We start from the raw sequence: 26,087 nt of genomic DNA on the forward strand, positions 1-26,087 counted from the left end.
GGAGGTTCTGTATAGGAAGTTTGACCCAATTTTATTATTGGTGGGGTTCAGGATGCTCTTTGCTAGTAGGTGTACTATAAATCACAGTAACTACAAGTCCCAAATGTCAAGGTCTATTTTCCCCCAACTCCACCAGTGTTCGCATTTGGGCATATTGAATATTCGTGCCAAGTTTGGTCCAAATCCATCATTATTTGAGTCCACAGTGCTCTCTGGATGTAGGTGAACTACAACTCCAAAACTCAAGGCCAATGCCCACCAAATCCTTCCAGTATTTTCTGTTGGTTGTGGGAGTTTTGGGTGGCAAGTTTGGTTCAATTCCATCGTTGATGGAGTTTGGAATGCTCTTTGATTATAAGTTAACTATGAACCTCAGCAACTACAACTCCCAAATAACAAAATCAATGCCCCTCAACCCCAACAGTATTCAAATTTGGGCGTATTTGGTATTTGTGCCAAATTTGATCCAGTGAATGAAAATACATCCTGCATATCTGATATTTACATTACGATTCATAACAGTAGCAAAATCACACTTATGAAGTAGCAACGAAAATAATTTTATGGTTGGGGGTCGCCACAACATGAGGAACTGTATTAAGGGGTCATGGCATTAGGAAGGTTGAAAACCACTGGTTTATGTTCTTACCATTTGCATCCATTTGTTTATATTCTTATCATTTGAATCCACTGGTTTTTGGTCTTACCATTTGAATCAATTAGCTCTTGTTCTTATAATATGAATCCACTGGTTTGTGTTCTTATCATTTGAATCCACAGGATCCTTTTCTTATCAAATAATAATAAGAGGAATACGTGTATTACCCACTTCTTCACTGGCACAAAAGGGAACCGGTTCCATGTTCTACATGACATCTTTCCGAATCTCGAAAGATTGAATTCATGTTATTTTTCAGTCTCTTGCAGAATCCCAAGTGATGGTTCTGGAGTGACATAATAATAATAACAACAGTCAAGAACCAACATTGAGGGAAGTCAATAGTAGTAAACTGCTTAAAGTGCAAAAGACAAAGAGTGAATACCATAAAAACACAATGCAAAACTGGCATATGAAGGCTCTCCTTGGACAGTTCCTGAGAAAAATTGGGAGCCAATTTGACAAAGAAAAAACATGGCTGTGGCTCACAAATGGAACTTTGAAAAACTAGACTGAGGGCCTGATTCTGGCAGCCCAAGAACAAGCCATTAGAACAGATGCCATCAAAGCCAGAATTGAAAAGTTGACAAAAGATCCCAAATGTAGACTCTGCAAGGAACCAGATGAAATGATGGATCACATACTCAGCCGCTGCAAGCAGATCGCACAGACAGACTACAAGCAGAGGCACAACACTGTTGCTCAGATGATTCATTGGAACTTGTGCTGCAAATAACACCTGCCTGCGACAAAGAACTGGTGGGATCACAAGCCTGAAAAAGTTACAGAAAATGAACACGTCAAACTACTCTGGGACTTCTGCATTCAGAGTGACAGAGTTTTGGAGCACAATACTCCTGACCTCCTGATCATGGAAAAAACCAAGTATGGATCATTGATGTTATAATCCCAGGCGACAGCAGGATTGATGAGAAGCAACTGGAAAGGCTTACACGATATGAGGATTTAAAGATCGAACTGCAAAGACTCTGGCACAAGCCAGTCAAAGTGGTCCCAGTGGTGATCGGCATACTGGGTGCAGTGCCTCAAGACCTTGGCCTGCACTTAAAAACAATTGGTGCTAACAAAATTACCATTTGTCAGCTGCAAAAGGCCACCCTACTCAGATCTGCATGCATTATTTGCTGATACATCACACAGTCCTAAACACTTGAAAAGTGTCTGACATGTGATCCAATACAACAGCCAGCAGAGTGTCTGCTGTGGACTCATCTTGTTGTGTTAATAATAATAATAATAATAATAATAATAATAATAATAATAGAATGGGTGGGATCATAACCCTGAAAAAGTTACAGAAAATGAACACATCAAACTACTCTGGGACTTGCGCCTTCAGACTGACAGAGTTTTGGAGTACAATACTCCTGACCTCATGATCGTGGAGAAAACAAAGTATGGAACGTCGATGTTGTAATCTCACGCGACAGCAGGATTGACAAAAAGCTAATGGAAAAGCTTACACGATACGAGGATTTAAAGATCGAACTGCAAAGACTCTGGCATAAGCCAGTAAAGGTGGTCCCAGTGCTGATCGGCACACTGGGTGCAGTGCCTAAAGACCTTGGCCTGCACTTAAAAACAATTGGCGCTGACAAAATTACCATCTGGCAGCTGCAAAAGGCCACTCTACTCGGATCTGCACGCATTATTTGCCGATACATCACACAATCCTAAACACTTGGGAAGTGTCTGACGTGTGATCAAATACAAAAGCCAGCAGAGTGATCTTGTTTGCTGTGTACTAAACTTGTTGTGTATCAAATAATAATAATAATAATAATAATAATAATAATAATAATACGCTTGGGAAGTGTTTGACTTATGATTTTGTGATACTAAATCCAGCATATATATCTCGTTTGCTGTGACATACTGAGTTTTTGTGTCAGCAAAATAATAATAATAATAATAATAATAATAATAATAATACGCTTGGGAAGTGTTTGACTTATGATTTTGTGATACTAAATCCAGCATATATATCTCGTTTGCTGTGACATACTGAGTTTTTGTGTCAGCAAAATAATAATAATAATAATAATAATAATAATAATAACTTTATTTATTTTCCACCACCATCTCCCAAAAGGGACTCGGAACGGCTTACAAGCATGTGGTAGTGCAGCGGAATATACAAATATGATAAACACAGTAAAACACATAACATGTTTACAATAAAACACAAAAACAATTGTAAACAATAGCAATGCCAGTAACATAAAACATATTTTTTTCATTTATTTACGACATTTCTATCCCGCCCATTTCAGCTCGATAGCAACTCAGGGCGGCGTACAGACCAGCAACAATTAGATGCCATATATAAATACATATCTCAATAAAAACCATTAAAATACATCATAAATATATTATTGAAGGCTTTCATGGCCGGAATCACTGGGTTGTTGTAGGTTTTTTTGGGCTACATGGCAATGTTCTAGAGGCATTCTCTCCTGACGTTTCGCCTGCATCTGTGGCAAGCATCCTCACTACCTCTGAGGATGCTTGCCATAGATGCAGGTGAAACGTCAGGAGAGAATGCCTCTAGAACATGGCCATATAGCCCGAAAAAACCTACAACCCACATCATAAATACATATAAAATCCATAAAAAACTATAAAACTATAAAAATCAATAAAAAAAACCAATCTACTTAAAACAGTATAATTAAGATGAAGCTTTGCTTTTTATTTTTTATTTTCCAAAAAGGGAATCTGTATCAATGCCCTCTTCAATCCAGCAGGGAGCCTTCTTCCTTGGGAGGCGGAGGTCTTGGGAGCCAAAAGAGGCCTCTTCTGGAAGCTGGCACTAGTCGGCACCCATGCACTGCTCCTGTTTCCAACTCTGAAATTCAGTCGTAAAGATGGCATCCTTCTGGCAAAGCCATCCTAGGAAGGAGGGGCCAGGAGGGCCTTCTTACGGTCAATGAGCAGAAGAGGGAAAGTGGCAACGGCTGCGGGAAGGAGAAGAGGAAAGAAGGGATGAGGGACTGGGGAAAGCCACTTTGGTTCCAGCAAACATCATGGGGAACTGGCACAAATTGGCCATCTGCAAGGGTGTTGCCCAGGGTACACCTGGATGTTTTACCATCCTGTGGGAGGTTTCTCTCATGTCCCCACATGGGAAGAGCTCCCCAGATTCAAACCACCAACCTTTTGGTCAGCAGTCCTGCCAAGAAAGGGTTTAACCCATTGTGTCGCCATAACCACAATCCCCCATGTGGTCACAATCCTGGCAGCTGCTCTGAAAGAAGTCCAGAAAGGGAGGCACATATGGTACCACACTTATGCAGGGCGGAAATGAAATGCATGGATATAGGATGTGGGACAGTAATCCACGCAAAAGGGACCTAGGTGTCTTAGCAGAACATAAGCTGAACATGAATCAAGATACCCAAAAGCCATCCGGTCCAACCCCTGTCTGCCGTGTCAGGAAGATGCCATAAAAGCTGCACATGAGCCAGTAGTGTGATGCAGCAGCAAAAAAGGCCAATGCCATTCTAGGATGCATCCATACAAGATAGGGTCCAGACCTATGGAAGTGATGTAGCTATGGATTGACGATAGGAATATATACTACTGAACATGAGCCAAGAGTGTGATGCGGCAGTGAAAAAGGCCAATGCCATTCAAGACTGCATCCATACAAGGATAGGGTTCAGATCAAGGGAAGTAATATAGCTCATCGGGAATAAGACGGCATTGAGTTCTGGACAAAGCAATTCAACAAGGAAATGGAGAAAATGGAAAGTGTCCAGAGCAGAATGGCCAAAATGGCCAAAGTTTTGGAAACCATACATCTATGAGTTGGGGGTTTCTAGCACGGAGAAGAGAAGGTTGAGGCATGTAAGAAATGCTATTATTATTATTATTATTATTATTATTATTATTATTATTATTTTATACATACATACATATTTATTGAAGAGGGGGCAATGATTGTTTTCTGCTGCTCCAGAAACTGGGGCACAGTGGAACAATATGTCTCTGTCCAATGGTCATGTCATGACACAAAAGATTTGTATTTTAAATTGGACTGTGGTGAGTATGTGTGCACAGTTTTGTCAAGATCCCTCATTGGTGGGGTTCACCGTGCATTCTGGATGTGGCTGGACTACAACTCCCATTATTCAAAGTAAATCCCCCCCCCCCCAACCTCTACAGTATTTTAGGTTTGTGAGCCACAGTTGGTCCAAATCCATTGGTAGGGTTCACAGTGCTCTATGGATGTGGGTGAACTACAACTCCCATCATCCAAGGTAAATCCCCCCCCCCCAAACTCTACATTATTTTAGGTCTCTGTGCCACATTTGGTCCAAATCCATTGGTAGGGTTCACAGTGCTCTGTGGATGTGGGTGAACTACAACTCCGATCATCCAAGGTAAATCCCACCCAACCTCTCCATTTTTTTAGGTATGTGTGCCACATTTGGTCCAAATCCATTGGTAGGGTTCACAGTGCTCTGTGGATGTGGGTGAACTACAACTCCCATCATCTTGGGTAATATCCCCTGGCCTCCCCCTAATCCCTCCCCCCAACTGTATGCAAAGTTGGTCATGATGGGTCTGAGTGTCAGGTTTGGTGCAGATCACAGTGCTCTCTGGATGTGTGTGGACTACAGCTCCTATCATCCAAAGTCAATCCCTAACCATGACTATTTTAAGTTGGCCGTGATGGTTCTGTGTGTCAAGTTTGGCCCAGATCCATCATGGGTGGGGTTCACAGTGCTCTCTGGAGGTGGGTGAACTACAACTCCCATCATCCTATGCCAAGCCCCTTGACACCCTACCAGTATGTACAGCTGATCATGATGGGTGCCTATTTGGGACTGCAATGCCTTTGTTTTGCCCCCGACTGAGCGCTCTGGCCTTCTGCATTGAAGGCTCCATGCATTTGGATCGGGGCCATATCCTTCCCAGACGGATCCATCCAGCCGCCATGCGCTTGATCCAACATGTCAGTCTTGCATTGGCGGCAAACATCTCCCCCTTTTGCTCCAGACTCCTGATTTTGTAATTAAAGCTTTTTATTACAATCCCTGGGACAGGGAGAGGTGTCTCAATCTAATGAGTGGATCAACCCGTTCTGCAACCCGTCTGGAACCCAAACTCAGTCCTTGCCTGTCAGGATATGCAGCGGCGGAGGGCTTGGCTGTATGAGAAACCCCAAAGGGCAAAGGGTTCTTGCACAAGTGCCTTCCGGGAAGAAGAACACTTGTCACCTTTCGAGAGCATGAACTTGTACCGAGAGATCGCTTTTGGTGAGTCCCAATTGCCATCAAAAGACCTTAAGGGTTGTATCCTCCTTAAAGGACTATTTTGCTGAATGTTTCAAAGTCTGAACGAGTTGCAAAGGCCTTGGAGTAAGAATGACCACCAAAAAGGAAATGTGGCCACCATCCACTCCTTTAGCCACTTAGCTGTCATTTACTTGCTTGGCTTATTATTATTAGTTCATTATTGACTTAATTTTGCCCCTGACTTTCCCCCGATACAAAGACATCACAATAAACATGACACCTATCTATCACGTTTAGATTTTAACTAACCGAATGGTGCAAAAATGCTTACTCTTTACACACCTGAGTTATAGCACTATGTAACAAAATTTGGGGAAAAAATGTTCCTGGTTTGAAAGTGTTATTTCCTGTTTAATTGTGCAGTCCTTACTTTGAAAGTAGTTGTGCTAGTCCAGAAACTTCATTTTTGTGGCTGCCGCAGACGAAGTTGAATTGGTTGAGACTCAATGAGTTATTTGTTGAAAAACTATCACAAAATGTGCAGCACAATGTCCCTCCCGCAAAAACAATATTTTTGCAGTTTAATAAACTTGGATTTCCATGTTTTTATGATAGAACCAGTTAAGAAATGACATTTATAACCCAGGAACAAAAATCATGTTACATAGTGTCGTCATCATCATCATCATCATCATCATCATCATCATTAGATACACAGCAAGCTTAGTACACAGCAAACAAGATCACTATACTGGCTTTGGTATTTCATCACTCATTGGACACTTCCGAAGTGTCTAGGACTGTGTGATGTATCGGCAAATAATGCGTGCAGATCCCAGTAAGGTGGCCTTTTTCAGCTGACAGATGGTGATTTTTGTCAGCACCAATTGTTTTTAAGTGCAGGCCAAGGTCTTTAGGCACTGCACCCAGTGTGCCGATCACCTCTGGGACCACCTTGACTGGCTTGTGCCAGAATCTTTGCAGTTCAAACTTTAAACCCTTGTATTGCATCAGCTTTTCCAATCGCTTCTCATCAATCCTGATGTCGCCTGGGATTGCAACATGGACAATCCATACTTGTTGTTTTTTTTCTTTTTTAGCATTTCCTTGGGAGATGCTAGCGGGGTACAAATAAAGTTATAATATATTATTATTATTATTATTATTATTATTATTATTATTATTATTGAGGGTTAATTGGGACTGCCGCTGCCAAACAGGAGCCGTTGGAAGGCACGACGTTTGGAGCATTCTTCCAATGCGAAATCAGCATTTACATGCGCAGCTTTGAGGCCTAATTCCCATGCATGATGTAAAGGAGGGAAAACATTAGGAAATTGAATTATTATTATTATTATTATTATTATTATTATTGTTATTATACATCCACTATTTCCAGCCTTTGCTTTCCCCCCCAAAGGGCCAGATCTGCTAGCTGGGCCTTGCTCCAAAGCACAGCCGCCATGTCTGTCTCCTTGCATTGATGGCATTGATGCTCTCTCTGCTGGATGGGGAGGGAAAGGGGGGGCGACACACAGACAAGGAAGCTTTCTAAGCCCCTGAATAGTTGCCATGGGGACGGAAGGGAAAGGTTACTGTGGTCCCCATGGGAACGGCTGTCGTCAGGCACCCCCCCACCCAAACTATCACCAGGGGGGTTGCTGCGCATCCTATATCCCTTTCCTTCCATCAGGACAAAAGAATGGGATGGGGTTGCAAGCAAAGGCAAGGAGAGATACAAAAGGGGAAAAATATTCCCCCATAAAGCCAATATAAAAAGAGGAATGGGCTCCCAATGCTGAGATTTCAGGTTTTGGAGAGCGAGGCATCCAAGGGTGCATCTACACTGTGGAATGGATGCAGTTTGACACCACTTGTCATTATGTTTATTTAACTGCCAGGGCTCAGTGCTATTGGACTGTATGAGTTGTAGTTTTTGGATATGTATTAGGTTTGCTTATTTATTAGTCACCTTAAGTCCCTATGGAGAGAAAGGTGAAATAATAATAATAACAACAACCACAACAACAACCACAATACCATTGGTGAGATATTGGTTTCACCTACACTATGGAATAGATGTGTTTTGATACTCCTTTAGCTGCCAGGGCTTAATGCTATGGGATCGTAAGAGTTGTAGTTTGGGAATTTATATTAGGTGTGTTTATTTATTAGGCATCTTGAGTCCCTATGGAGAGAAAGGCGGGACAGCAAAAAAAAAAAAACACAACAACAATACAAATGCCTCCAGAACATGGCCATATAGCCCGGAAAAACCTACAACAACCCAATAATACAATTGGTGACATATTTTTGTACCTACACTATGGAATAGATGCGTTTTGATACTCCTTTAGCTGCCAGGGCTGAATACTATGGGATCATAGGAGTTGTAGTTTGGGGATTTGTATTAGGTGTGTTTATTTATTAGTCGATTTAAGAACCTATGGAGAGAAAGGCGGGATAACAACAACAACAATACAGTTGGTGCAATGTTGGTCGCATCTACACTATGGAATAGATGCCTTTTGATAATCCTTTATCTGCCATACTATGGGATCGTAGGAGTTGTAGTTTGGGGATTTATATTAGGTGTGTATATTTATTCATCAATTTAAGAACCTATGGAGAGAAAGGCGGGATAACAACAACAACAATACAGTTGGTGCAATATTGGTCGCATCTACACTATGGAATAGATGCCTTTTGATAATCCTTTATCTGCCATACTATGGGATCGTAGGAGTTGTAGTTTGGGGATTTGTATTTGGTGTGTTTATTTATTAGTCACCTTAAGAACCTATGGAGAGAAAGGCGGGATAACAACAACAACAACAATACAGTTGGTGCGATATTGGTCGCATTTACACTATGGAATAGATGCCTTTTGATACTCCTTTATCTGCCAGGGCTCAATATTATGGGATTGTAGGAGTTGTAGTTTTGGGATTTGTATTAGGTGTGTTTATTTATTAGTCACCGTAATTCCCTATAGACTGAGAAAGGTGGGATAATAATAATAGTAACAACAACAACAACAACCAACTGCTGAGAGAGGGGGGCAGAAGACAGTTTCACCTTGTCTCCTGTGCTATTCTAATAATATAATGTAATATCATATAATATATTGTATATACATATAATATTTATAATATTATGATGTAATGCAATATAATACTACTACTAATAATATGATATTGTAATTATATATTTATATTACATGTAATATTAGTAATAATATTACAATATAACGGTATAGTACAATATTGTCATATTTAATACTGATATTCTACTATGCTAATAATATAGTATATTGTTTGTATATATATCTTGTAAGCCGCTCTGAGTCCCCTTCAGGATGAGAAGGGTGGCATATAAATGTCGCAAATAAATAAATAAACAAACAACACAATTGGTGAGGTATCAGTTGCATCTTCACTATGGAATGGATGTCATTTGATACTCCTTTATCTGCCAGGGCTCAGTACTATGGGATTGTAGGAGTTGTAGTTATTGGTTTTTTATTAGGTGTGGTTATTTATTAGTTACTTTAAGGCCCTATGGAGAGAAAGGCGGCATAACAACAACAACAACAACAACACAATTGGTGAGATTTCGGTTGCATCTACACTATGGAATAGATGGCTTTTGATACTCCCTTATCTGCCAGGGCTCAATGCTATGGGATTGTAGGAGTTGTAGTTTGGGGATTTGTCTTAGGTGTATTTAACCGTTAGCTGCCTTGATAGATATTATTATTATTATTTGATGAGATATTGGTTGCACCTACACTGTGAAAAGAATGCAGTGTGGCACCATTTAAACTGCCATGGCTCAGTGCTATGGAACCTGGGAGATGTGGTTTTCTAAGGTCTTTAACTCTTTCTTCATAAAAGTACCAGTGCCTCACCAAACTACAACTTTCAGGATTCCACAGCTGTTAAAGTAGGGCCAAACTGCATTCATTCGACAGTGTAGACACATCTCTCTGCAATTGCCATTGCATCCGTGCATCAACCTTATTTTGGATGCAATTTTGTAGGATACGATGAGTATCCGCATGGCAGGCATTCTTGAGTTACAGGTTGTGCCTCCATTATCCAACACTCCAAATCCTGCAATGGGGAGTTGTAGTTTGGCACGTTCATTGGTCTTCTCGGCCTCGACGAACTACGACTGGATTCTGAGACACGGCAGCTAAGATGGGTCGAAACTGCATTAATTCTACAGGGCAGATGCACCCACGAGGCTGGCTGCCCAAACACCTGGCTGAGAGCAGCTCCATCCCTTATGGGTGGGGCTTCTCACCTGTCTCAGCTTACCTGGCCTCTCTTTCACCTTTCCTTGGCTTCCTCTTCCTTCTCCGACTCTCACCTGGATTTGGTGCCAGGTGACTCAGGTCTATGGGACAGGAGGCTGTGACTCATTATCCCTCCTTCCTAGGATTCAGGAGAGAAAAGGTAAAGAGGTGTGTTCAATAATGTGGGTCTAACTTGTATTGTCTATGGAAAGGATGGCGAAAGTCCAGCCCATGGGCCAATTATAGAGTTGGAAGGGAACCCAAAAGGCCATTCAGTCCAACCCCAGGAAGTCATAATGCAAGACAATGAAACGTCGGTTGTAAGTAGCACCCTGCTATTTCTTTGACTCACAGAATCCTAGGGTTAGAAGAGATCTCAATCAAACTCCTTTCACAATCCAAGCCCTCCCGACAGCTGGCCACCCCACCTTGGTTGAAAGCCCTCAGAGACGGAGGCTCCACTGGATTCTCAGGCAGCATTTTCCATGGTCAAACAGCTCCAACCATTGAGAAGATCTTCCTTGCATTTATCCAGAATTTCCCATCCTTTGAATCCACTGCCCCATTGTGTCTAGGGTGCATCTACACTGTTGAATTCATGCTTTAACTGCTTTGGCTCAATGCTATGGAATTGTGGTATTTGTAGTTTATTGAGGCACCAGCGGAGAAGGCCGAAGATCTTGTAAAACTACAACTCCCGAAAGGTGCATCAATTTTGCATCAGATTTAGGTCCCTGCAAGTGATTATGCAAGGGCGGAGAAACCAGTGAATGCTGTTGGATTCCAATCTCCATCATCCCTCATCAGCCAATAGAAACCCAGGACCCTTTGGGTGTTGTTGGATCTCAATTCCCATAATTCCCTGTCAGTCTATATTATTTTTTATAGTGCAATGTACCCTAAATCATAGAATCCAAAGATTATAGAGTCCAACCCCATTCAGATGCAAAACTCTATACGGTTTAGGTTCAGGTTCAAAACCCTATATGGTTTAGGTTCAGATGCAAAGCCCTATACACTTGAGCTTCAGATTCAAAACCCTATATGGTTTAGATTCAGATGCAAAGCCCTATATGGTTCAGGTTTAAATTTAAAGCCCTATACAGTTGAGCTTCAGATTCAAAACCCTATATTGTTTAGATCCGGATGCAAAGCCCTATACAGTTGAGGTTCAGACAATTTGAAAGGCTAAGGGTGAGGCAACAGTTTTGTTGACACCCCTTGAAATGACACACGGCTCAATGCTCTGGGATCTGCGTTGTCATTTTACAAGGTCTATGGCATCTTCTGCCCTTCTTCCAACCCCATGCCGAGATGCAGGCACGCCCAAAAAAGCCCTCCTGACAGATGCCTATTCAATCTGTGTTTCAAGACCTGCAGATAACCAATGCAAAGCCACTTTTTCCTGCTCCATACATGTGTGTTTGCCTAGAAGATGTCACAGGGCTCCCAAGCAAGAGCTCATCCCTCCTTCTTTGTGTTTTCCTTCCCATTTTTTGTGGCTCCTCCGTCTCTGGTTGTGAAAGGCAAAGCACAAATAATAATCCCCTGACACTCATCCCTTTGAAAATCTGGCCTCTTGGGCTGATGTGCAAGTGACTCACGCCTCTCCCTTTTGTGCCTCTTTGGGGTTGAGCCAACCCCTTTCTCAACTGGTGGGAATTGTCGGATGGGTGCTATGCTTGGCTTTCATGTTAGAGGGAGGACACTGGAAACCCATTGGTGGCTTGCAAAGGAAGGGGAAGAGAATGGCAGCAAAAGGGCATGAGCTATCTGGGGCCACACACAAGCTGCCACTTGCAGGATTAAAATCCAGAACTTGCCACAAAGCCCTATATTTGTATCTGTGTATGTCTCTCTCAAACATAGTAAGGCATATGCAGAGGCGGCCCTAGGTAATTTTCAATGGTAAGCAAACAGTATTCCCCCCCCCCCCCAACCAATCATTGATATATACATATTTTCTGTTTGTCGTGGTTCAAATTGGTTCAATTCCATCATTGGTGGAGTTCAGAATACTCTTTGATTGTAGGTGAACTATACATCCCAGTAACTAGACTTGCCGCATTTGCTCCCTTGCCTGGCCCGCTTTGGGTCCGGAGGCGTGCCTGAAGACCCTGGCTTGTGCACCAAAAGTCACCTCTTCTCCTGACTTTCTCCTCAGCCATTGGGACCTAGAGAGAGAGAGAGAGAGAGAGAGAGAGAGAGGTGGAGATGCCCACCTTTCCTGAAGGTAGGCGCAAAAACAAAGGAGGGAGCGGAGGTGGGAGATACCTCCAGCCGGAGGAGCTCTCTCTCTCTCTCTCTCTCTTCGTCCCAATGGCTGAAGAGAAAGTCAAGAGAAGAGGCGACTTTTGGTGTGCACGCTGGGGTCTTCAGACACGCCTCCAGACCCGAAGCGGGCCAGGCGCGGTGGCTCTGCCTCTTGGCCCACCCGTGGATTGGGGAGAGGAGAGGTGGAGAGCCGGGGGATCGGGAAAGGGAGCCGGTCATGGGGAAGGGATTGAACGCGGAGAACAATTGAGCACCGGCTCTGCTCGCGCACCCGGTGGCCGGGTGGAGCAGGAACGAGAGGGGCTAGGTGAGGCTCAAGGGCCCGGCCCCTTTGGGAAGAGGATCGCCCGGCAGCGAGGCAAGAAAGCCTAGGCTCCCCCCGGACTGCTAGGGCTGTTGTGAGCTGAGGGGGCGCTCCTCAAGTGGCGGTCGAGGGGCATTTACAGAGGCGCCTCTGCGTCCCTGGCAAAATAAGTGTTCTGCGACCGCTTACTTCGCGTAATGGACGAGCCGCCCCTGGGCATATGAGTCCTGGACTAGGATTTTGGAAAGAAAGGGATTTTGGAAACCTCAACTATATAGGGTTTTGAATGCGATCAAAAACATATGGGTTTTGAATTTGAACCTCAACTGTATAGAGTTTTGCATCTGAATATAAATCACATAGCCCAGATTGGACTATTGCAATGCGTTCTCCATGGGGCTGCCCTTGAAGACGGCCTGGAAGCTCCATCTGGTATAACAGGCAGCAGCCAGGTTCCTTACTGGAGCAAACTATAGGGAGCATACAACACCCCTTTTAAAACAGCTTCACTGGCTGCCAATAAGTTGCCAAGCCAAATTCATGGTGCAGGTTATAACCTATAAAGCCCTAAACAGTTGGGGCCCCACCTATCTTTGTGATCACATCTCCCTCTATGAACCAGCACGAACTTTAAGATCTTCCGGGAAGGCCCTCCTTTCGCTCCCACCACCGTCACAAGCATGGTAGGTGGGGACAAGAGAGAGGGCCATCTCGGTGGTGGCCCTCACCTCTGGAACGCCCTTCCTAGAGAAATAAGACAGGCCCCATCCCTCCCCTCCTTTTGTAATAGCTTGAAGACCTGGTGGTTTAAACAAGCTTTTGAGATCATAGAATCATAGCATCAAAGAGTTGGAAGAGACCTCACAGGCCATCCAGTCCAACCCCCTGCCAAGAAGCAGGAATATTGCATTCAAATCACCCCTGACAGATGGCCATCCAGCCTCTGTTTAAAAGCTTCCAAAGAAGGAGCCTCCACCACACTCTGGGGCAGAGAGTTCCACTGCTGAATGGCTCTCACAGTCAGGAAGTTCTTCCTCATGTTCAGATGGAATCTCCTTTCTTGTCGTTTGAAGCCATTGTTGAATACAGCCCCAGATACTGTTGAATATGGCCATATCTTTTTCTACCAATTACCCAGGTCACTTCCTCCTATTAGGCCCCGGAAATGAACAGCCATAGACTGTACCTATTATTGTTGTTGACTGCTACAGCATTGCACCTAATTTCCCAGGCCCTCTACAAATTGCACTAGCCTTGGCCTGGCCTTTTAAATTGCCTTCAACAGGCAGGATTATTTTAAATACATAAGTGCTATTGTGATTTTTATATAGTCTTGTTAATTTTATGTTTATGTTGTTTAGTTTGTATGTATTGATGATGTTACTTGGAAACCGCTCTGAGACTTCTCGGGGAGATAGAGCGGTATATAAATAAAGTTTTGTTTGTTTGTTTGTTTTGAATCTGAACTTCAAAAATATGGGGATTTAAATCTGAACCTAAACCATATTTAAATCCCCACTTGGCTATGGAAAGCCTTTGGGCAAGTCTCATTCTCTCAGCCTCAGAGGAAGGCCAACGCTGAACAAATCTTCCTGAAAAAAAACTGATATAGAGTTGCCCCTAGTCAGCAAAAATGAATCCGCACGATTTGTCATTGGGAGACTTAGGTTTGAATCCCACTCAGCTTTGAAGTCCTCCTGGGTAGCCTTGGGTAAGTCACGCTTTCTCAGCCTCTGAGAAAGGCCATCGCAAACCTTTTCGGAACAAATTCTGCCAGGAAAACCCCACAATCGGTTTGCTTTGGGGTCGCCATAACTCAGAAAAGATTCAGAGGCATACAGCAACAGCAACGTTCATTAGACGTTGTTGCAGATTACTAGGTAACCTTCCTCCTTGCCCTCTTTTCCTCTCTTTCAATTGCTCTGGAAAGGAAAGGAAATCCCACGCAAAACAAGGGAACCGAGTCCCTTTCGCATCCCCCGCCTCATTTCCTCTTTGGCAAAAAGAGTAAGCCTCGCTTTCCACAAATGACCGCTTCAACCCCCGGGAGTTGGCCGATAGTGACTCCTCTCCAAAAGACAGCTTTGGCAACACTTGCAGCCACTGATTTTGTCCTGACTGGGTCTTACTTTTAGAAATCATTATGTCAAGAGCGGGAAGAAGGATAACTCCATCTTCTTCCTGAATGAAGAGTCTGATGTGTGAATTTGGGTGCATAGTTTGGGCATGTGAGCAGGGCATAACATCGGCATCATCGCAGCCCAGAAGTATCACTGATGGCATCAGGGTTGCATTGGGGCCAGAGACAAATTCCTCTCTCAGAAATCCCTACTTCTATCCTGAAAGCCCAAAATGTCTTGGTTATCTTCTACCTTCTGTCTCAAAATTACAAGTAATTGGGATGTGCAGGGATTGGAGTTACTTGGGTAGAGTTCGATTACACTATGGGCCCGTCCAGAGAGTACCTTTACCCCAGGAGCTTCTGCAGCAAACAGGAGGGTGGCCAGACACCGTTCTCTGTAAACATGGAAGCAATCGCTACAAAAGGCATAAACATGAGATTTCCATGTGCTGGAATATTACACTTTTGGGCTTTCAGGCCAGAGGTGGAGATTTCTGAGAGAGGAATTTGTCTCTGGCCCCAGTGCAACCCACATCTGCCTGATGCCATTAGTGATACTTCTGTGCTGCGATGATGCCAATGCTATGCCCTGCTCACATGCCCAAACTATGCACCCAAATTGACATATCAGAGTCTTCATTCAGGAAGAAGATGGAGTTATCCTTCTCCCTGCTCTTGACATCTTTGCATGTCTGTTTGTCCCTGCAATTAGAAATCATATGATTTTTTTATCTCGGTTTGTTCCCAGGTTTTAGATGTTTGTTCCTGATTGGTCGGTTCCTAAAAGGAAGGTGACGCTTGAGTTGAAGGCAAAAACTTTGTTTGTGTGCCAGAAACGGCATGAAACATGTGGGGGACACGTTTTCTCTGGCCATGACAAAGTTGTGCCCCCTCCCCCCCCCGGTCAATGTTGTATATATTTTCACAAGAAGAGCAATCAGGAACAGCCGTGTATAACCCAGGAACAGGACCCTGTTGTTTGATGCCACAAGTACACAACCATATCTATCTGGACAGATGGCCAGGCAGCCTGGCTCTAAAAAGTGTCTATAATGACAAAGTTCTGCTCCTGGCTTGAAAGTGTGTTTTCCTATTTGATAGTGCAGTACTGACTTGGACAACTTTGTTTGTGTGGCAGATACTTCATGAAACGCCTGGAGGGCACGGTTTCTCTGACCAGGATAAAAAACTGAACTTTTGCACTGATTCGCATATTCAAATCTCCACATATCCGCATCTTGAGAGGTTTTTTTTTAAAAAAACCTACCTAAATTTTCAGCGGAAGTTCTGCAAGTCCATCTTGGGAGCCTCTAAATCTCACAACAAAAACATCAAGTCTGGACAATGGAGGCAGAAATCCTGGGACTAACAGGTCTGTATTTGGACCTATTCTGAAATCCTGGGAGTTTTCCCCCCTGTTTAAAACACCTTGATTTAGTGCTGCTTGGAAATGCCCTATATAACATGGGTTTTTTGTTTTGTTCCTGGGTTATAAATGTCATTTCCTAATTAGTTCTATCATACAAACATGGGAAAAGTTTATTAAACTGCAAAAACTTTGTTTTTCTGGGAGAGACATCATAGAATCAAAGAGTTGGAAGAGACCTCATGGGCCATCCAGTCCAACCCCCTGCCAAGAAGCAGGAATACTGCATTCAAATCACCCCTGACAGGTGGCCATCCAGCCTCTGTTTAAAAGCTTCCAAAGAAGGAGCCTCCACCACACTCTGGGGCAGAGAGTTCCACTGCTGAACGGCTCTCACAGTCAGGAAGTTCTTCCTCGTGTTCAGATGGAATCTCCTCTCTTGTAGTTTGAAGCCATTGTTCCATTGCGTCCTAGTCTCCAAGGAAGCAGAAAACAAGCTTGCTCCCTCCTCCCTGTGGCTTCCTCTCACATATTTATACATGGCTATCATATCTCCTCTCAGCCTTCTCTTCTTCAGGCTAAACATGCCCAGCTCCTCAAGCCGCTCCTCATAGGGCCTGTTCTCCAGACCCTTGATCATTTTAGTCGCCCTCCTCTGGACACATTCCAGCTTGTCAACATCTCTCTTGAATTGTGGTGCCCAGAATCATGCAGCACATTTTGCTATAGTTTGCCAATGTATATCTCATTGAGTCTCAACCAATTCAACATAGTTGTGGCAGCGAAATTTGTAACAAAATTTGCAAAAAACCGCTCTGTTCCTGGTTTGAAAGTGTTATTTCCTGTTTAATTGTGTGGTACTTACTTTGAAAGTTGTTGTTCTATCCCAGAAACTTTGTTTTTGTGATTGCCACAAACTAGGTTGAATTGGTTGAGACTCAGTGAGATATTCATTGAAAAACTACAGCAAAATGTACTGCAGGATGTCCCGCAAATACATTTTTTTGTAGTTTCATAAACTTTTTCCATGTTTTTACGATAGAACCCATTAGGAAATGACATTTATAACCCAAAAACAACAATCGTGTTACATAGTGTCATTGACTCTCCTGGAAGGTTCATGTATGTTCGCCAGGAGCAGGGCCTCAAAACTGGGAAGGAAATAGCATCATTGGGCAGGAATGACAATTACCGAAAGGAGATGAAAAGCAGGGCTCAGGGGCAAATGACTTGGCGGTTTCTGCACACCTTTTTGGGAGGGGAGGCACCCCCCAGTCTCGCCAAACTGGTCTGACTGGAGGCAAGACTAGAGTGGGGAGGCAGGAAAAGCCAAAAGCAGGAACATATGGTGCTGCAACGACAGATTTTGAAAGATATTGGCACCCTTTTGGGTCCCATCCTAATCATTTGGGTGCCAATGAGTCACTGGGGGAGAAGCAGATATTCCCAGGAACAGCTCAGCGCTGGAGCTCAGGATCAAAATTAGGAGGTTGTTTCTCCCCAAAAAAGGATTTCCCTTTCATTCCCAAATTGCCATCTTTTCAATAACAGAAAGTTTTAGTTGAGCATCTGGAGATATAGTTTAGGTGTCTCAAGAAACGGGTCAAAGTGATCAAAGGAAATGGCAGCACAGCAAATTCATGACTCCCATAGTCATTGAACCAATTCAGGTAGTTTCACTTACCCACTTACTCACTTCGGGCCCACAAAGAGATATCTAGTACAGGTTGAGTCTCCTTTATCCAAAATCCTTGGGACCAGATTCTGTATTTGGATTTCATTTTTCTCTAGATTTTGGACTCCTTTCATCTAAGTCCCAGCCTTTTTTTTTTTGACCAGGGACCACTTTGACCTGGGACTACTTGACCAGAGACCACTTTGACCAGGGACCACTAGACCAGGGACCACTTGACTGGGGACCACTTTGACCAGGAACCACTTTGACCAGGGACCACTTGACCAGGGACCACTTTGACAAGGGACTACTTGACCAGGGACAATTTTGACCAGGGACTACTTGACCAGCGACCACTTTGAACAAGGACCACTTTGATCAGGGACCGCTTCCAGGATCACTTGATCAGGGACCACTTGACCAAGGACCACTTTGATCAGGAACCATTTTGACCAGGGTCCACTTGACCAGGGACCACTTTGACCAGGGACAACTTTGACCAGGAACCACTTTGACCAGGGACCACTTTGACCAGGGACCACTTGGCCAGGGACCACTTTGACAAGGGACTAGTTGACTAGAGACCACTTTGACCAGGGACCACTTGACCAGAGACCAGTTTGACAAGGGACTACTTGACCAGAGACAACTTTGACCAGGGACCATTTTGACCAGGGAGTACTTTGACCAGGGACTACTTGTCCGGCGACCACTTTGACCAGGGACCACTTGACCAGAGACCAGTTTGACAAGGGACTACTTGACCAGAGACAACTTTGACCAGGGAGTACTTTGACCAGGGACTACTTGTCCGGCGACCACTTTGACCAGGGACCACTTTGATCAGGGACCGCTTCCAAGACCACTTGATCAGGGACCACTTTGACCAGGGACTACTTGACCACTTTTTAATTCTATTTTTGGAGCCCCCGGTGGCACAGTGGGTTAAATTGCTGAGCTGCTGAGCTTGCTTACCAAAAAGTCACAGGTTCAAATCCAAGGAATGGGGTGAGCTCCTGCTGTTAGCCCCAGCTTCTGTCTACCTAGCAGTTTGAAAACATGCAAATGTAAGTAGATCAGTAGGTACTGCTCTGGCGGGAAGGGAACGGTGCTCCATGCAGTCAAGCCGGCCACATGACCTTGGAGGTGTCTACAGACAACACTGGCTCTTTGGTTTAGACATGGAGATGAGCACCACCCCCCAGAGTCGGACACGACTTGATTTAATGTCAGATGAAAACCTTTACCTTTACCTTTAATTCTATTTTAATATTCATTTAAGTGTACATTGTGTTTTAAGGCATCAAATCGTCGCCTGTATGTAAAGCCTCCTTGAGTCCTCTCGGGGGTGAGAAAGGCAGGGTAGAAATGTCGTAAATAAATCAATAATAATCTGCAGAGCGAAATCACTTTCTTCAATTTTCATTTTACACTGCATGAAATGGTCAGTGTGGATGGGGCTCAAATCCGACTGGGACCCCATCAAAGAGAGGACCATCCCTGTTAATTCAAAGCAATCCCGGTCTTTCTGCTCCTGCTTGGACTCATTTCTCAGGCCAAGCACATCCTCTTGTGCATCAGAGCAGAGAGAGGAATGTCTGGATCTGGGAAGGGAAAGCAGGAAGGGATGGGAGGAGCGAGAAGGAGGAATCCCCCTCCCCATTGCCTTCTTGGTATTCAGGGCAGGGGCGATGGGAGCTGCAGAAACCATGGCTATGCACGGCTGGGGGTTGGCCATGGCGCAGGCGCAGGAGCAAGGGATCAGGCCTGGAGCCCCTTCCTTTCCTTCCCCTTCACAGCTCCCAATCTCTCTGCACTTTGATGTCAAGGACTCAATGGAGCCATGGGTTCAAATGACAGGAAAGGAGATTCCCCCGAACTTTAGGAAGAACTTTCTGATAATAAGAAGAGCTGGTCAGCAGTGGAACTCTCTACCTTAGAGTCCAGTGGAAACTCCTTCTCTGGAAGTTTTTAAACAGAGACTGGATGGCCATCTGTCAGGAGTGCTTTGGTTGTGCTTTTCCTGCCTGTCAGAAGGAGGTTGGATCACATGGTGCGTACAGTCTCTTCCAACTCTATGATTCTATGAGAAGTTGGAAGAGAGTTTAGAGCAGCGTTTCTCAACCTGGGGGTCAGGACCTTGGGAGGGATCATGAGGGGGTGTCAAAGGGGTCGCTAAAGACTATCAGAAAACATAATATTTTCTGTTGGTCATGGGGGTTCTGTGTGGGAAGTTTGGCCCAATTCTGTCATTGGTGAGGTTCAGAATGCTCTTTGATTGTTGGTGAACTATAACTCCCATTGACCACAACTCCCAAATGTCAAGATCTATTTCCCCCAAACTCTACCAGGGTTCACATTTGGGCATATTGGGTATTCGTGCCAAGTTTGGTCCAGATCCATCATTGTTTGAGTCCACAGGGCTGTCTGGATGTAGGTGAATTACAACTCCCAAACTCAAAGTCAATGCCCACCAAAGCTTTCTAGTATTTTCTGTTGATCATTGGAGTTCTGTGTGCCAAGTTTGGTTCAATTCCATCATTGGTGGAGTTGAGAATGCTCTTTGGTTGTAGATGAACTAGAAATCCCAGCAACTACAGCTACAAAATGGCAAAATCAATCCCCCCCCAAACCCCACCAGTTTTCAAATTTGGGCATATTGGGTATTTGTGCCAAATTTGGTCCAGTGAATGAAAATACATCCGGCATATCTGATATTTACATGACGATTCATAACAGTAGCAAAATTACAGTTATGAAGTAGCAACGAAAATAATGTTATGATTGGGGGGTCACCACACCTTGAGGAACTGTATTACAGGGTCACGGCACTAGGAAGATTGAGAAACACTGGTTTGGGGTCATTGCTTTGGATGGCAATGCCCAGGTTACCCGGCTTTCTGAGAATGGTAGCAATAGACACCATACGTTTTTGCCACTGCAACTCTTCCTGCTTTGGGAGGTGTTGGACACTAGGGTTGCTTTGGAGTTCGGGAAAGATACTTTCAGGGACTCAGCTCAAAGCTGGAAATAAAGCTGGCCTCACAATGCAAGGGAAACTGAGACAGGGCAGCTGCTCCTTGGCCAAGACACATTCTCCTCCTCTGAGATGCAGGACAATTTCTGGGCTCCTCCATTCCCGGGAGCATTCAGCTCCAAGGCCCATATACAGCCGACAAGAGGCGAGAAACGGCATCCAGAACCCAAGGAGAGGAATGTCCGAGTGTCCAGGACAGAAATGGACACCTCGTCCTCAAGGCGTGAAAGGAAACACACTTAGGCCCCAAGCAAGTCAGGGAAATGCCCTCCAAATGCCCCCCAAATTATCTAGATCAGTGTTTCTCAACTTTCCTAATACCACGACCCTGTAATACAGTTCCTTGTGTTGTGGTGACACCCAACCATAAGACTGTTTTCATTGCTACTTCATAACTGTAATTTTGCTACTGTTCTGAATCGTAATGGAAATATCTGATATGCAGGATGTATTTTCATTCACTGGACCAAATTTGGCACAAATACCCGATATGCCCAAATTTAATACTGGTGGGGTTGGGGAAGGGTTGATTTTGTCATTTGAGAGTTGTACTTGCTGGGATGTATAGTTCACCGAGCATTGGAACTCCACCAATGATGGAACTGAACCATACTTGGCACACAGAACTCCCCATGGCCAACAAAAATACTAGAAGGGTTTGCTGGGCATTGATCTTGAATTTTGGAGTTGTAGTGCACCTTCATCCAGAGAGCATTGTAGACTCAAACAATGATGGATCTGGACCAAACTTGGCATAAATACACAATATGCCCAAATGTGAATACTGGTAAAGTTTGGGGGAAATAGACCTTGACATTTGGGAGTTGTAGTTGCTGGGATTTATAGTTCACCCACAATCAAAGAGCATTCCGAACCCAACGAACGACAGAATTGGGGCAAACTTCCCACACAGAACCCCATGACCAACAGAAAATTCTTAAGGCCATCCAGTCCAACACCCTTCACCAGGGCAAGAAAACGTAATCAAAGCCCTCCTGACAAAGAGCCATCAAGCCATAGATATAGATAGATATATATGATTCACACACCGAGAGATATAGTATCATAGATTTGAATGGGACCCCTAAATTAGGACAATTATATGTTGTATTTGCTGGGATTTATAGTTCACCTACAATCAAAGAGCATTCTAAACTCCCTTAACGATGGAATTGAACTAAACTTGGCACCCAAAACTCCCACAACCAGTAGAAAATACTGGAAAGGTTTGGTGGGCATTGACCTTGAGTTTTGGAATTGTAGTTCACCTACATCTAGAAAGCACTGTGGACTCAAACAATGATGGATGTGGACCAAACGTGGCACAAATACACAATATGCCCAAATGTGAACACTGGTGGAGTTTGGGGAAAATAGACCTTGATATTTGGGAGTTGTAGTTGCTGGGATATATAGTTCACCTTCAATCAAAGAGCATTCTGAACCCCACCAATGATAGAATTGGGCCAAACTTCCTACACAGAACCCCCATGACCAACAGAAAATATTGTGTTTTCTTTGGCGACCCCTCTGACACCCCTCTCGCAACCCCCCCCCCGGGATCCCAAACCCCAGGTTGAAAAATGCTGATTTAGAGTCTCCCCAAAAACAAAGGGATCCAAGACCTAGAAATTCCCTGAGTCTTCCTTGTCTAAGAAAACCCATGGAATTTCCCTAAATCCTCAAGTGACTCGGAGGCATATACATGTCCAGAAAGAGAAATGCAACTTCTTGGTTGGATTGCCATATCAGCCTTTCCTCCTTGGCCTCTGCTGGGATTTACTTGGGTTTCCTTTTTGAGGGTTTCCCCTCAATCTACTCAGCAGTTCTGGTGAAAACCACCTCAATTTGGGCCTTTTCTCCTTTCCTGTGGGGCTTCCCCTTTCTCCTTTTTCGCTGGCGATCATTCGGCTTTCAAAAGCCCCGCATTGTGAAAGCATCAGAGGGAAGAAAACGGTGCCGTGTCAGGCCCTTTGGGGATATTTTCAGGAGTCTCATTTGCAAACTTGGATGGAGAGCTAATACCCCAAAGGACGGGTTCAGGACCCAAAATGATATTCACAACCAAATAAACTTCATCAGGGAGAAATGTATGGTACTAGACTTAGGAAACAAAAGGGAAATGGAAGGATATAGGATGGATGACACCTGGCTTGAAAGCAATCAATGGGAAAGGGATTTAGGGGTCTTTATAAACCACAAGCTGAACATAAGCCAAGAGTGTGACAAAGCAGCTAAAAATGCCAATATGATTGGTAAATTTTAAGCTGTATTTTACCTGTGTGTATGATAAAATTATTATTATTATTATTATTATTATTATTATTATTATTTAAAGATTGAACTACAAAGACTCTGGCACAAGCCAATAAAGGTGGTCTTAGTGGTGACCAGCACACTGGCTCCAGTGCCTCAAGACCTTGGCCTGCACTTAAAAACAATCAGTGCTAACAAAATTACCATCTGCTGCAAAAAGCCACCCTACTCGGATCTGCATTCATTATTCACCGATACATCGCACAGTCCTAGACACTTGGGAAGTGTCCGACATGTGATCAAATACAAAATCCAGCATAGTCATCTTGTTTGCAGTGTACTAATCTTGCTGTGTATCAAATAATAATAATATACTTTATTTATAACCCACCCTATCTCCCCAGGGGACACCGGGTGGTTTCCAGCAAAATAAACACAGTGGCAAACATTCAATGCCAAAACAACAATAACAAATCAATCCAATGTGTTAAAAACAGACTCAATAAAAAATAAAATAGCAACTTAAATAAAGAGACATGATACATCACAAACATTTACAACATGACAAGTCCTTAAAACTCTTAAAATTACACAAAATTATTACGTTATATGTATTTTAGTAGTGCTTCCTTCTACTTAGCTGTTTTAACTATGTTGCACCCAGCCTTGAGCCTCAATGAAAAGATTATTATTATTATTATTATTATTATTATTATTATTATTATTATTAGACTGTTATAAAAACACAGTATGTCACAGCAAACTAGATATATACTGGATTTCGTGTCACAAAATCACAAGTCAAACACTTCCCAAGTGTCTAGGACTGTGTGATGTATTTTCGAATGATGCACACAGATCCAAGTATGGTGGCCTTTTGCAGTTGACAGGTCGTGCTTTTGTCAATTTATTATTATTATTATTATTATTATTATTATTATTATTATTATTATTGTCTAAGCTGGAGAGATGACATGACCTCATCTCTGTTCTGTTTTGATCAGGTTTCACCAGGAATAATAGCCCTGCATCCAGTTCTAAAGAAAGGAATTCAAGAAAGAGATGGGCAAGATGGAAAGTGTCCAACAAAGGGCCACCAAAGGTCTGGAAACTATGAATCCCTCTAAGGAGCAGGTGAAGGAGCTGGGGATATTTAGTTTCGGAAAGAGAAGGCTGAGACATGAGAGCCATGTTTAAATATTGGAAAGGATGTCCCACTGAGAAAGACAAAGCTTGTTTTCTACCACTCCAGAGACTGGGACACAATGGAGCCAAGAATTTAAATTTTAGAAAAAGAGATGCCACCTCAACATTAGGAAGAACTTGATGGTCAGGGCTGTTCAACAGTGGGATCCACTGCTGCCTGTTTGGCGAAACAGCAGAGCTCTTCTCAACCCCCCCCCCCCCAAATGTTGGGACGTGCTGCTGTGTCCTTCTTTTACCAAAGGGCCCAAAACCTCCAGAGTCTCTTTATCCAATCAAACACTATAAGGAAGGAGATTGTTCAACAGGTTTATTTGATCAAACCATCCTGCCGGGTGAACAGAAAAAAGTGCTATACAATTCTGGGGTGCAGCTCATTTTTATGGTCAAAACTTTGAGCATGTGAACAAGCTATTTTCAGGGTATTTTCTCCAATTTGTGCCTCATCTCTATCTCTTCCTTTTGTCCCTTCTGGCTCCAGTGCTTATCAGTATTTTCCTCAGCAGCCCCTTCCTGCATTCCCCCCGTCCTCTTGCTTGTTGTTTGGGACCCGCCTACCTGCGTGACTGCATTTCTGTGTATGAACTCACACGATCCCTTTGATCAACTGGAGAGGCCCTGCTCGCACTCCCACCTCCATCGCAGGCGTGATTGGTGGGGAAGAGGGAAAGGGCCTTCTCGGTAGTGGCCCCTCGACTCTGGAACTCACTGCCCAAGGACATCAGACATGCCCCAACTTTGGCAGTCTTTAGGAGGAGCCTGAAAACGTGGTTGTTCCAGTATGCCTTCCCAGAATAAGAAAATACTCTCAGCAATAGGTCCTTTAAATGCACTTTATCATTGATTTAGGATTGTTTGCTCGCCCCATCTCTCGCCGAAAATTCTATCCCAGTATATTACCTTGTTCATGCCCAGCATTATTTTTTAATTTTTAATTATCACATTTGGCCCAGCCATAGGTTTTTTAATGCTTGTTGTTACTGTTACTGTTTATTGTTTATTTTTTGTTTATGAGATTTATTTTGATTGTTTTGTTATTGCTTTTATTATTATTGTTCTATGGGCTCAGCCTCATGTAAGTCACACAGAGTCCCTTAGGGAGATGGTAGCGGGGTATAAATAAAGTATTATTATTATTATTATTATTATTATTATTATTTCCCATTTAAACTTGTCTGAGCTCTCTGCTTTGGCCCGTAATTTTCCATTGCTACCTTAGCTCTAGTCCCTTCAAAACTGCAAATCCCAAGATCCACCTCCCATCTGCAAAGCAAAATTTAGCATCACTTTCCCTCCCATGGCTCCATAGGATTGGATAATAATAATAATAATAATAATAATAATAATAATAATAATGCTTTATTTATAGGCTGCCCTATCTTCCCGAGAGGACTCAGGGTGGCTTCCAGACAAAGGAAAGAACTTGGATTCAGAGTTTGTAATGGAAAGAGAAGGGGAAATGTCTAAGCAACAAAATCTGGGATTCCCTCGCATGGTTCATGTGGTGTCAGACTGCAATGTGGAGAAAGGGACAGAGCCACAGCAGCCACATTTTCTGAAAGAGAGGGTACTCTGTGTGTCTCTATGGGGAAAGCACTGCTGGGGAGGTCTGTTGGACGTCTCTGGGT

The 26,087-nt window shown here is 43.6% G+C and overlaps 1 protein-coding gene across 1 annotated transcript in view; it reads left to right on the forward strand.

Moving 5' to 3' along the window:
- The first annotated feature begins 5,813 nt into the window (after positions 1–5,813).
- The window catches only part of LOC132781443 (uncharacterized), a 67,244-nt gene continuing 46,970 nt past the window's right edge, over positions 5,814–26,087 (forward strand). The window contains exon 1 of the mRNA XM_067460747.1: positions 5,814–5,943. Within this exon, the coding sequence (XP_067316848.1) occupies positions 5,814–5,943 (130 nt within the window). The remainder of the gene's footprint in view (positions 5,944–26,087) is intronic.

Source organism: Anolis sagrei, chromosome X, assembly GCF_037176765.1.
Source record: "Anolis sagrei isolate rAnoSag1 chromosome X, rAnoSag1.mat, whole genome shotgun sequence".
Lineage (NCBI taxonomy): Eukaryota > Metazoa > Chordata > Lepidosauria > Squamata > Dactyloidae > Anolis > Anolis sagrei.